Source organism: Myxocyprinus asiaticus, chromosome 7, assembly GCF_019703515.2.
Source record: "Myxocyprinus asiaticus isolate MX2 ecotype Aquarium Trade chromosome 7, UBuf_Myxa_2, whole genome shotgun sequence".
Lineage (NCBI taxonomy): Eukaryota > Metazoa > Chordata > Actinopteri > Cypriniformes > Catostomidae > Myxocyprinus > Myxocyprinus asiaticus.
The window spans coordinates 2,225,490-2,238,610 of NC_059350.1; the positions used below are offsets into that span (position 1 = coordinate 2,225,490).

The following is a 13,121-nucleotide window of genomic DNA, read 5'->3' on the forward strand; positions in this document are numbered from 1 at the left end:
TTTATATATTAGCCAATTATTAAGATCCACGTATTTCAATAGCATAACAAAATTCCATAATAGAATTGTGTATTTTTTTTTTTTTTACAAACTTAAATTAATAAAACTTAAAAATAGCAATTTTATTTAGTTAAAGATTACTCAAGTTCAATTTGTTACGAGCCACCTGTCATTTAACCCCATTCAATATAAAGACGTCTAAAAAATATGGTTTCAATTAATACAGACATCGCATATGTTGCATTTGTTGTAATGGATTGCAGCGCGAGCGTGAACAAAAGCCCGTTGAAAAGGTGCGCAAAATGTATCTCCGCAATACCACCTTAAATAAGCCCAATGCATCAGCGCAGAGCAGCGGAGGAGGATTCCACCTTAAGCGCACATAGTGGGTAAACGCAGGCGTAGAGCGAGGCTTCCGCAGACAAGAGAGAGAAGCGCTCGGCCAAAGACAACGGAACCCGCAATATGTCGGAGCCAAAATACCGACAGTGGATCCTGGAAACCATCGACTCGCTGCGCTCGAGAAAAGCCCGACCGGACCTGGAGAGGATCTGCCGAATGGTCCGCAGGAGGCACGGGTCAGACCCGGACCAAACCAGGGCTGAACTAGAAAAACTGATCCAGGAGCAAACTGTGCTCAAAGTTAGCTACAAAGGCTCCATTTCTTACAGAAATGCCGCAAAGGTGCAAAGAAAATGCCGCAAGAGAACGGAGCCAAACGGCGGCGAGTCGGTGCGCGAGCAAACTAAACACGCCAATATTAACGGCGACCGCGAGTATAAGGAGTCCGAGGACAGAGGGGTGAGCCCGTGTCCTGCCCCTCTGCCACAAACCTCTCTTTCCACTCTTGAAAAGGGAGAAATGGTTTTACCGACACATGGTTGTGGCGCAACGGGCAGCTCCGTGAAAACAAGTGCATCGAAAGACAAGAGATTAATCACTCACGATGCTTCACGTGCGAACAGACGGCCCGAAGGAGAAAAGACGCGCGGTGATGACAACAGTCCGCCTCAGAGAAAACCCAAACTCAAGGTGGGTGCGGAGGGGGGGTCTCCGGGGGAGAACAGCGCTGATCTAGGCGATCGGCTGGTTGTTGCGGTCCGAAGTCTGTCCGAGAGTCACCGACGGGGCCACGCACCACTGGGACTGAAGGAGATCCTCGGTTCCCTCAGCACGCAGAGCGGGACGCCCGGGGAAAAGCTGACCCGCAATCGCGTCAAAGTGGTGCTGGAGCGCGAGATTGAGGTGGGTCGTCTCCGCAGGAGCCGCCTCGGCCACATCAGTCTTCCCGCGAGGGCGTCCAAGCCGTCCGTGCGACTCCTGAAGAGCGCACTGCAGGACAGACATCTCTCGGGAAAGGTAACTTAATATTTCCGACACGTCCTGCGCGGCGCGGCAAAGCGCGCGGCGTTACGCCCCGTCTTTATGTAAATAAATGATCGTGCGAAAAAAAAAAGAAGAAAAAAAAAAGAAAAGCGCCAAAACATCCAAACTGTGTTTTTAATCTGTGTTTGTGCGTGCAAACGCTGGGAGAATCAACACCTCAATTGTTGTTGCGCTAGACACTTAACTGTCTGCGCGCCGGTTCACTTCAGCCACACTACAGGTGCGAATTCGCACTCGTGCGTTCTGTTGCTCCATGCACACAAGCGCGCGAATACGTTGTTAGTGCAATGCATCTATTTTATGTTAAACTAGGCTGTCTGTACTTTAGAAGCATGGAAAATGTGAAAGGGAGGGGAGGCTAGACTCCCTGTGCAATACTTCGGTCATACAAGTTAAAAGCAGTTGCGATGGCGAAATTCGCAGCTCATAAGCTTCTTAGTTCCGTTCCAGAGCGATGTGCGTTCATCGTCGTGTTTTACCCTCTCTCCCACACTCACAGACCTGGTACATGGACAAATCGTTATCTAATGGAAATCTCTGGCAATACGTTTCAGATTTGTTTTTCCATCACAAGCTGAAAAAATCCTGCAGACGTTGGAGGTCGAATTAACGGTCGTTTTGAAAGGCGCGAAAAGTAACCGCTGTCTTTTTTTCACGCGGTGCGGCATCATGATTCATTAGTTTTGTTTTGTTTTCCCTACAGTGATGTACCTTAACCTCTGTCATGTTTGAAACGATTGTGATCGTGAATATACTTTTCAAATCACTCTAAAAATAAAGCAGTAATGTTTTATTACTGGTGTTAGTTAAAGCCCTTTGAAGGAATATTCTGGGTTCAAGCTATTGGGTTCAGCAATTGTGGCATAATGTTGATTACCATTAAACATAATTTTGACTCGTTCCTCCTTTTATAAAAATAGCAAAAATCGAGGCACTTACAATGGAAGTCAATGGGACCAATTTTTGGAGGGTTTAAAGGCAGAAATGTGAAGCTTATAATTTTTTTAAATAATTTACATTCGTTCTTCCGTTAAAACTTGTGTATTATTTGAGCTGTTAAGTTGTTTAAATCGTCGTTTTAGGTTTTACGGCGTTACATCATCATGGCAACAAAGTTGTAAAATTATCTATAATTTTATACAGATGCAGTTAGTAAGTGATTTCATCACAGTAAAATCATGTTAACACACATATTGTTTACGTCTTGTGTCTATACTTTTGAAACAGTGAGTATTTTAACATTTACAGATTGGCCCCATTCACTTCCATTGTAAGTGCCACACTGTAACTAAAATCTTGACTTTTTTAAGAAAAAGAGGGGCAAGACAAAATTTATTTTTGTGGTAATCAATATTATGTGATAATTTGCCATCGATTGAGCTTAACTTGTACTGAACCCGGAATATTCCTTTTATTTGATGTTCTTTAACTTCTGTCACGATTGACTACTCTGATCATGCATATACTTTTAAAATCTAGCAAAAATCGATGTTGCATTGAAGCCCTTATGATGGAAGTGAATGGGGCCAATTTTTTGTGGGTTTAAAAGGCAGAAATGTGAAGCTTATCATTTTATAAAAGCACTTAGATTAATTATTCAATTAATGTTAGTATGATGCTAACAAGTTGTTAGTATGTTTTAGCGTTTCGTTAGGTGTTGGTAGCATGTGTTAATATGATGCTAGCATGTTTTTAGCATGTTTTAGCACTTCACTAGGTGTTGCTAGCATAAGTTAGCATGATGCTAGCATGTTGCTAGTATGTTTTAGCATTTCGCTAGGTGTTTCTAGCATGTGTTAGCATGATGATTGCATGTTGCTAGTATGTTTTAGCACTTCACTAGGTGTTGCTAGCATGTGTTAGCATGATGCTAATATGTTTTTATCATGTTTTAATACTTCGCTAGATGTTGCTAACATGCGTTTGCATGATTTTAGCATTATGCTGTTATCTTTTATCACTTCATTAGGTGTTTCTATCATGTGTTAGCATGAAGATAGCATGTTGCTAGTATGTTTTAACCCTTCGCTAGGTGTTGTTACATGTGTTAGCATGATGTTAGCATGTTTGTAGCATGTTTTAGCACTTCGCTAAGTGTTGCTAGCATGAGACTGAGTCAAACGAGCCAAACAGGAAGTTTCTACAATATTCTGGTGCAGAGATATGTGTTTTGCTACTTGGTTGCTAAGGTTAGCCCATGTGGTTGCTAGGCAGTTGCCAGGGTGATACTAAGAATGCTGCTTTCTGTCCTGAGTCATACAAGCCAACAATGAAGTCTCTACAACATTCTGATCCTGAGATACCCATCTAAGAGGTTTGGAATGGAAGTCAATGGGGTTTGGTTGCTAGGGTGCTTTAAATTGTTGCTAGGGTGTAGCTAAGTAGTTTCCATGATGATACTTGAAGACTGATTGCTCACCCAAGTTAAACAAGCCCACTCTGAAGATATGATCCGAAGATATCCCTTCATATTCAGATATAACTTCACACAGATGTGGTTAGTAAGTGATTTTATCACTCTAAAATCATGTTAACACGCATATTGTTTACATCTTGTACATGCACACCAATATGCTTATTACTTCCAAAAATCAGCTTATTTTGAAGTCAAACCATGAAGAGACATGCGCTCAACACGTGCGCACATTGGATAAGCCGGTGAAAACACAGGTAAAGGTGTTTACATGCCACGCGAAATTGGCGTAATGGGCAAAAATCTACCCGTGTCGACCATTTTATTCTTACGCTGTTTATGATAAAGGAACGCTGTTTATTGTGTTTACATGACCACACACGTTGTCAGCTTGTTAAGAATAATCGGTGTAAGAATGTGCATGTAAACAGTGAGTATTTTAACATTTGCAGATTGTCCCCATTGTTTTAAAAATGGATTGCCAAGAGCGTCTCCATTCCTGTTTGCAGGACGAGGTGAAGGAGGAAGAACGAATGGAGACAGGGAGTGAGGAGGATGGAACAGAGGACAATTTAACGGGCTTAGATGAGGATGCTCCCAGGAACATCACTGATGGGGGTCCCACAGTTGTCAAAGCATGCACTGACCCCATCTCAACTGACATGGAGGTTGAGAATGAAAATGGCATCGACTCACCAATGACGTCTGAGGGGAAATCCCAGTCATCGCTGGAGTTGTCAAACCAATGCACCTTACTGCAGGAAGTTGACGTGGGTGGAAATGAAGGTACTTGCAGTGTCTGGTTGTTTCGTAATAGAAGCAGTTACGGATCAATCTCCAGATCAGAACTCAGTCGAAACATGAGACAGTAACAATTATGCAGGGAATAAGTACGAATGAAAATAAAGAAAAGCATGTGCTTATATAGATGTAGCCAAAAATCGACTGTAGCAGAAAACAGCACATGTGAATGTATTGAAGATCTCCAGGTCACAAACACAATGGCAGTGTCAAATGAAGGCAATGTAGTGTCACATCTTACATATAATGATCCTATTTTACATATCATTACTGCTATAACATTTTGACTATGTTTAATATATCTTAATGTCTCTTTACGTAAAGGCCAGTTCACACTGGTCCAACAAACTTGCGTGTCGTTGTTCGCCTTTGAAGAAGATGTCTGACAAGGAAAAGGTTGCGGAGGAAGCCAAACATGCATGATTTAATATATATGTAAAATGATGCAGGAAACGTAGGAAACTTTTTTTACACATGTGATTATGTCCATAAAATCTGGGGATAGTTGGAAGTTCGGCGTTTGCATTTTCTATGTGATTTGACGGCGTTTCAGGAATAAAGAAATTTAATGCGAGTGAGAAGAGCGCTTCGGCACAAATGTCTGTCCTAGCGATCTTTGCCTATTTGTGAGTGTCATCCACATAAACTGCTGAACCCAACGCTAACATATCTTTTTTTTTTCTCTTTTATTTAGAAAGGAACGGAAAGCTTTAACAAGTTTGCTACAAAACATTTTATTAATGGGGATTGACTTCGTTTTTCCTGATCTGCCAATACAGTTGTGGCCTTGTGCGTTCTATGAGTTGAAAGGGACACTTGCCTCACTGTCATGGCAACGGTTCATGCTGAGGTCAGATTACGTCTGAGTCTGTTGGAAAATCATACCAGATTGCTCAAACATTCCAAGACCCGACAAAAGCTGACTGAACATGTTGAATTGGTGAAAACAGTCGCCAACGAACTCTAACAAACACTAACAGGGTGAACACACTGATACGACAAAACTCAACAACTGTTGGATGTTGGTGTTTGTTGGCGTTTGGTGGGCAGTGTGAATTGGCCTTAATAATCCCCCCCCCCAAAAAATATTTAAATTTTTTTATCCCCTTTTCTCCCAATTCGGAATGCCCAATTCCCACTACTTAGCAGGTCCTCGTGGTGGTGCAGTTACTCACCTCAATCCAGGTGGTGGAGGACAAGTCTCAGTTGCCTCCGCATCTGAGACCATCAATCCGTGCATCTTATCACGTGGCTCATTGTGCATGACACCGTGGAGACTCACAGCATGTGGAGGCTCATGCTACTCTCCATGATCCACGCACAACTTACCACATGCCCCATTGAGAGCGAGAACCACTAATTGTGACCACAAGGAGGTTACCCCATGTGACTCTACCCTCCCTAGCAACCGGGCCAATTTGGTTGCTTAGGAGACCCGGCTGGAGTCACTCAGCACGCCCTGGATTCAAACTCACGACTCCAGGGGTGATAGTCAGTGGCAATACTCATTGAGCTACCCAGGCCCCGTGCACTAACTGTTTTTAATGTTAAGAACTTTTTTATCATCTGCAGATTTTCTCGACATGCGGACAGTCCTCATCTGTGCGCATTATTGCGTATACGCCTACCATTGACTGTACTAAAAGAGTCTCACAAAGCAGCCGTAGTGCGCATACGTGTCTTACGCATTTGTAATCGCTCGCGGTCAAGAGTATACTGGACGCTCGACCGAGTGCAAGAGCACCCTGAATGTGGAAAAACAAAGTTTATCATATATCCAAACCGACCAGATCTTTTAGGAATCTTTATGTGTGTGTGCTGGAATACATACTCTAGATGTGTGGCAATTATCTACATCCCAGAAATGTTATGAAAATGATAGCATTAAAGCCTCTCTCTCTTTATCGCTCTCTTTCAGAGCAGACAATGTCTGTAGAGTCTGAGGATACTGGCACTGAGAACAGTGCAGTTACACCTGATCAGCTAAATCCCAGCATAGAGGTAATGACAGCCAGTTGAAAGTTTACTTTGAACCTTAAAGTTGAAGTGTGTATTTTTTGCAGATAAAAATGCGTTCTCCTGTTTCAGTGTAATGTGTAGAGACAACTATTGGTAAGAAATTCCTAGGTTTACTTCCTGAAGAGTGTAAACACTGTGGCTCTATGGTGCTTTTAACATTGTCTGACAAGTCAACTTCTGGCTAAACCAATGGCGTGACGTTTACACCTGGTATTACGATGCATCTCGGGTGATCACATGTGGTCAGGTGAGACACATCGCTGGTCACTTAAATGCGTCTCCTGTGACCACTAGTGTTTGGATTTGGAGGGGAGGGTCTCTGTTTCATGACGACATACATCAATCACTATGTCACTGTGTTACTGCATGATATTAAAATGCAACAAAGTAAGAAAAGACAAAGAAATCGCGAAAAAAATGGCACGCTGTTTCTCCTAAATGTGGTTGATATTTAATCTAACCACAAATGCAACATGTCAAGCAGAATTATCCATTATTTATTTAGTGGATTACCTGGAGCTTCAGGTGTTCTTGGTTGTCATCTGTGTTGATATCAGGCACACTAAAGAAGATCCGTGAAGCTCTCGTGATTGTATATGTATCCGCTTTAAGTTTTCTGATCGGACGATTATTTCTTTTAAAGCCGCTCGTAACTGGCAAAGTTTAAACTCTTGTTTTAGCACAGTGGTTGATTGACAGGTGAGGGGTGGTGCTTCACTGCTGCCAGGACGCATACAGGATGGATTAGCGTTTACACCTCAAATGTGATCCGATCACAAAACGATTTAGACCCCTGTTTAGACCTGAATTTAGGGCTGACCACATGTGATCGGATCACCTGAAACGCATCTTAATACCAGGTGGAAACGGGGTCTTTAGGTCGAGACAGAGAACCATGAGCGGCAGGGTGGTTTGTATCTGTGCAACCTGTTCAGAAGGAATCAGTATTCATGCAAATCCGTTTGGTGCCGCTAGTGGCACAGAAATTACACACTTTACCTTTAAAATAATTTTAATGGGTTGTCATTTCCTTTGAACTGTTTTTGAGTAATGAGTACATCTCTCTAACTGACTACATCTCTCTTTTATTTTTCCATTAAGGATCAGGTGATTGTGATGTCAGAGACTGTAAAGGCTCCACTGTCAATACCTATAAGAAACTGTAAGTTCTTATCACAATTGCATGTCTCTGTGTGTAACCTTCTGTGTATATAAATAACTGTTGGGGAGTAACTAAAACTAGCGCCGCTACTAACTTAGCTACTTTTTAAGTAGTGTGAGAGTAGTTCCCGCGCCCACGAGAAGGATATAGCTGCATAATCCCTTTTTCCTAACCTTAACCGTGAGTGAAAGTGACGCCCCCTTTTGGAGTAACCCAGCCCTCTTTTGGAGATTGCACCCCCATTTGGAGGTCTCTGGCCTGCAGCTATAACTACTTGGCTCCCTGCCCGCTCCCGCAAAAAGTATGTCATATTTTGTCCCGCTCCCATCTGCAACATTCACGTTTGTTTTATGTAATTAAAGCTGAAGTAAACTTTTTCAGCTTAATATTCAGAGACAACTATAATTAAGCCATTCAAAGGAAAACTATAAACACTGTCTCTCTGTGGCACTATAAAATGTTTGTTCTGAGCGACCCGCTTAGACCAGCCCCCAACAACGTTACTCAACCAATGACGTGAGCTGGGACTATCTTACGGTTTGAGCAACAGCAAACGAGGGGCGTATTTGGAAAGCCGTTTTGAAAACGTTTATTTTTGCTATTCCATTCGGTGGTGCTAGTGTCGCAGAAATGACACACTTCAGCTTTAAAAAATATCTTCTAATTGTTTTATCGTTTAAAATATACTTTTTGTTAGTAACTTGTAGTTTAGCTAACTACTTGTTAAAAAGAGTCGTTTACAGTCGTTTAGGTTGTGAGTAGCTGGTAACTTGGGAAGCATCAGTTTGTGATTCTTCTATACAGCTGTGTGCTGTTTTCTTGATATAGTTTTTGTTGTGTTATTCTGTGTGTGTGGTGTTTTCAGCAGGTTCAGGCTGTAAGATGGAAGTGTCATCATGTCTGCTGACTCCCTCTGCCTCTCCAGGAGCAGCTGAGGAACGAGGGATGAATGAAGGAATGTGAGTACAATACAAACAACAAAGAGTGAGTGAGAAAGAGGGTAGAGCAGAGAGAAAGGGCTTTGTTTGGTTTCACTATTTCTTTCATCGTAGTGCGAGAAATTCAAAACCGTGAGACGAGTCGTGATATTCTGCTTTTTCAACATGCATTTGCAAAGAACTGTGACATAATAAGAGACAGACTTGCAGCCTTTGAGTTTTTTGTGTAGAAAACAGAGATGGATAGTATTAATTCAGTGTTCTGTGCTGTTTCAGAGGTGGTTTTGTGAAGTTGGAGTCAAATGGTTTGAACCCGGTTGACTGGACTGTAGCAGATGTGGCCAGCTATTTCACCACAGCTGGATTCCCGGAGCAAGCCCTCGCCTTCAGGACACAGGTACACAGCTGAACTACATCTTATATCCGACTTGAGGACTTAAGAGGTTACTTACTGGACTTAAAGACAGAAGGATACTGTTACTCTATATTAGGCGCCTCAGGACATTGATGGACTGAAAGAGTTCAGATCTGAATCAGTGAACTTGATCGTTTGAACTAATATGTATAAAGACCAGCGTTCCCAAACACATGTATTTAAATGTAAAAGAGTAGCAAAAATCACAAGGAGTCTGAAAGAGTCCTTTAACTTAAAGGTTAAAGGAATATTCCGGGTCCAATACAAGTTAAGCTCAATCAACAGCATTTGTGGCATAATGTTGATTACCACAAGGATTAATTTTTAAAGAAAATGTTAAAAATGTATATATAAATTTATTCATAAATGTCTTTTTTGAGGTAATGAACATGCCACAATTGCTGTCGAATGAGCCTTATTTATACTGAACCCTGAATATGCTCAATCGACAGCATCTGTGGCAAAAAGTTTACCGCAAAATAATTTAAACTCATCCCTCGTTTATTTAAAAAAGCTAAAATTGGGGGGCCTGGGTAGCTCAGTGGTAAAAGACGCTGGCTACCACCCCTGGAGTTCGCTAGTTCGCTAGTTTGAATCCAGGGTGTGCTGAGTGACTCCAGCCAGGTCTCCTAAGCAACCAAATTGGCTCGGTTGCTAGGGAGGGTAGAGTCACATGGGGTAATGTGTTTCGTTCTCGGTGGGGCGTGTGGCGAGTTGTGCATGGATGCCGCTTAGAATAGCGTGAAGCCTCCACATGCGCTATGTCTCCGTGGCAACGCGCTCAACAAGCCACGTGATAAGATGTGCGGATTGACGGTATCAGACGTGGAGGCAACTGGTATTTTTTACACCAGCCTATTGATTTGCTTCAGAAGACATTAATTGATCGACTGGAGTCGTGTGGATTACTTTTATGCTGCCTAAATATGACTTTTGGACCGTCAAACAGCCAGCAGTCTAATGGCACCTGTTTACTTGCATTGTATGGACAAACAGAGCTGAAATGTGCTTATAATTCTGCAGATCTTCCTCTAAAATCCCCACAGAAAATGAACAAAAAAGATTCTGCCTGGACTTGCCCATCACTAAAATGTATCTGATGTTGTCACACTCCTTGACTGGAACAATGGAGTAGTTCTGTAAGCGTACTCTAGACTCTACATCACGGTGTAATGATAATAACAATAGTGGCCCACTGTTATATGACAGTAGTTCTAATAATAGGATAGCTTGACGTACATCTCTGAATGCTAGTTCTAGAAACATGACCATCAAAAACACGTATTTGCACGCACTTCTGCGCTGGTTTGTAGAACTGTGCTGAACGCAATTTGCACGCACAATCCCCGATCCAGAAGGACGCTTCTGAGCGCTATATAGTGGAGGATGCAGAAGACCACCGTGATCTGATACACTCTGCCTGACCTGTACAGCATCACCGCACTATTGAGATTCAGCCATCTGAATCATCTCTTTAACATGCCGATAATGCACTTGACTACACTGCCCATCTAAATATATCCCAGGTTATAACACTCTTCTCCATCATTTGGTCATTATTTGATGATATTACTGCTGACATGATCAACAGAAAATGTAAAAAAACATCTTTGCCGGTGATAGCACAATGTAAATTGCGCAGTGCAAACTGCACCGTTTTTTGTGAATGAAGCGCAATCTACAATGAGCCTAATTTACATAGAAAGGAGCTGTGTTTGTGCAGAAAGGAATGATAATGACTTCATTGAAACACTCATGATGCAGTGCAATTGCAGCGCTGATTGCACCTGCTAAATTGTATTGCGGGTGATTAAGAGGCAGGTTTTTGTGCTGAAATACAACGTGCAAAAGTGGCGCAACTGTTTGTGAAATCGCCCTTGTGTTTTTTGAAGTTGTGGGGGGCTGATGTACCTCACTAGGCCTGACAGAATCTTTGTTCCTGACAGGAAATCGATGGGAAGTCCCTCCTCCTAATGCAGAGGAATGATGTGCTGACAGGCCTGTCAATCAGGCTTGGTCCCGCCCTAAAGATCTATGAACGTCATGTGAAGGTTCTGCAGAAGACCCACTTCCAAGACGACGAAGCTCTCTGCTGATACAGGCACATATTTGCTATTGTACATTACAGATGCACTCATATGTACATATACAGTACCAAACAATATTCAGTCATTACAGAACCAAGACGCGTGTATACAGGCGTTCTAAAACACCGATATTCAGAACTAATGTTGAGGATTTTGCTCTTTCTTCAAAGAAAAACATTCCAGAGTTCTTGCTTCCCTCACACAAACATGTACATATTTGTTTCAATCAGCACCCCAAAGGACACTGGGATAAAAAACATTTACTTGAAAAACAAAACATGACTGAAATGAACAAAAACTGAATGGGAAAACCGAAAGATGGAGTTTGGAATAGAGAAGCATTTCTCGAACAGCACCCATTATTTTTGTGGGGAAAGACTTCATGCTGCTTTGACATGGATACTGCTGCTTGACCTTTGACCCTAAATAGATTTCATCAACTGGATTTTATTTGCAGAATCTCTTCAGTCCAGTAGAGGGCAGAATATGATCTTTTTTTTTTTTTAACCTCACTGGTTACATTTTTTCCAATGAAACCAAGTGAATACTAGATGGTTTCGATATTGCACAGAATTTCAGCATTTTGTTATCTTTTTCCCCAATGTTGAGGGAAGACATTTTGAGAAAACCTGAATAATAGATATTTAATTCTTAGAGCATCAAATGAGGTTCAGCATGAACTTGAAACTGCACCGACAGCAATTTGCATAACAAATGCGACCTGAAGTCATTCATTTTCAAAGAGAGTCGGCAGTTTGAGCTGACGGACACTGTTGGCGATGTGATGAGACGTAATGCAGCATCTACCAATAGAAAGTGATGACTGTGAAGCTCACGTGATCCGTCGCTTGATACAGTTGGATATTGCAGTCAAGTCAACACGCCTACTTGATACCAACAGTACTGCAGCTTAGAGGCCTGCACCAATTCTGCGTGAACATCCTTAAAGGGTCAACCTACTGGTCAACTCTTGTTGCAGTGACACCGACCCTTGTCTTCCTTAAGACGGGATTTTTTGCTGACAATCTAGAAAGATGTTCTAGAACTAAAAAATAATAATTCAAAAGAATTCTTGAACATTCCGACATTCCATCCAGTGTTCTTGTGGCCACGTCGCAGTTCTTCACATTGTTGTTCAGTTCAGTTCTACGTGCAATTTATGAAAACACGGTTGCCGCTACCTGAAAATTTCGGGCGTAACTTCAGTTTTAGAATACGGTTGTCACTCCTTTAAATGACTGAGCTGTGTGTGTACAAAATGGGATTAAGCACTCAAAGGGGAAGTGATAGCCAGATTTATCTGCACTGTGTACGTGGCAGATTTTTTTCATGCAATCAAGTGGGTTTAACTCACTAAGGACTTACCCTTTAAAGCCTGCAACATAACAACTGACTATGTTTGATTTTATTTCATCTCGGATTCACCAGCCATATTATTCGGGCACATGGAATGTCACCATTGATAACTGTGCATAGCATTTGTAAATATCAATTTGAGTCCAAGTTGCAAAGCAATGGACATATATTTGCACAGTATGAATGTCCACAATTGCACAGAGAACACCCAGAAGCCATTGCCGCTTATATACACATTGCATCCGGAAAGTATTCACAGCGCTTCACTTCTTCCACATTTTGTTATGTTACAGCCTTATTCCAAAATGGATTATATTCATTATTTTCCTCAAAATTCTACAAACAATACCCCATAATGACAACGTGAAAGAAGTTTGTTTGAAATCTTTGCAAATTAATTAAAAATAAAAAACGAAAAAAATCACATGTACATAAGTATTCACAGCCTTTGCTCAATACTTTGTTGAAGCACCTTTGGCACCAGTTACAGCCTCAAGTCTTTTTGAGTATGATGCTACAAGTTTGGCACACCTATTTTTGGGCA

The 13,121-nt window shown here is 41.8% G+C and overlaps 1 protein-coding gene across 2 annotated transcripts; it reads left to right on the forward strand.

Moving 5' to 3' along the window:
- The first annotated feature begins 431 nt into the window (after positions 1–431).
- Positions 432–12,864, forward strand: LOC127443980 (sterile alpha motif domain-containing protein 1-like). Of its 2 annotated transcripts, none has more exons than XM_051703074.1 (7): positions 432–1,359; positions 4,309–4,585; positions 6,519–6,601; positions 7,721–7,781; positions 8,647–8,740; positions 8,996–9,116; positions 11,081–12,864. In XM_051703074.1, exons 1-7 carry the CDS (start codon positions 466–468, stop codon positions 11,228–11,230), a joined length of 1,680 nt encoding a protein of 559 aa, XP_051559034.1. In that variant the 5' UTR covers positions 432–465; the 3' UTR covers positions 11,231–12,864. The 2 variants fall into 2 exon arrangements, with proteins under 2 accessions (XP_051559034.1, XP_051559035.1); XM_051703075.1 differs by having other exon boundaries at positions 8,650–8,740.
- Positions 12,865–13,121: the final 257 nt, after the last annotated feature.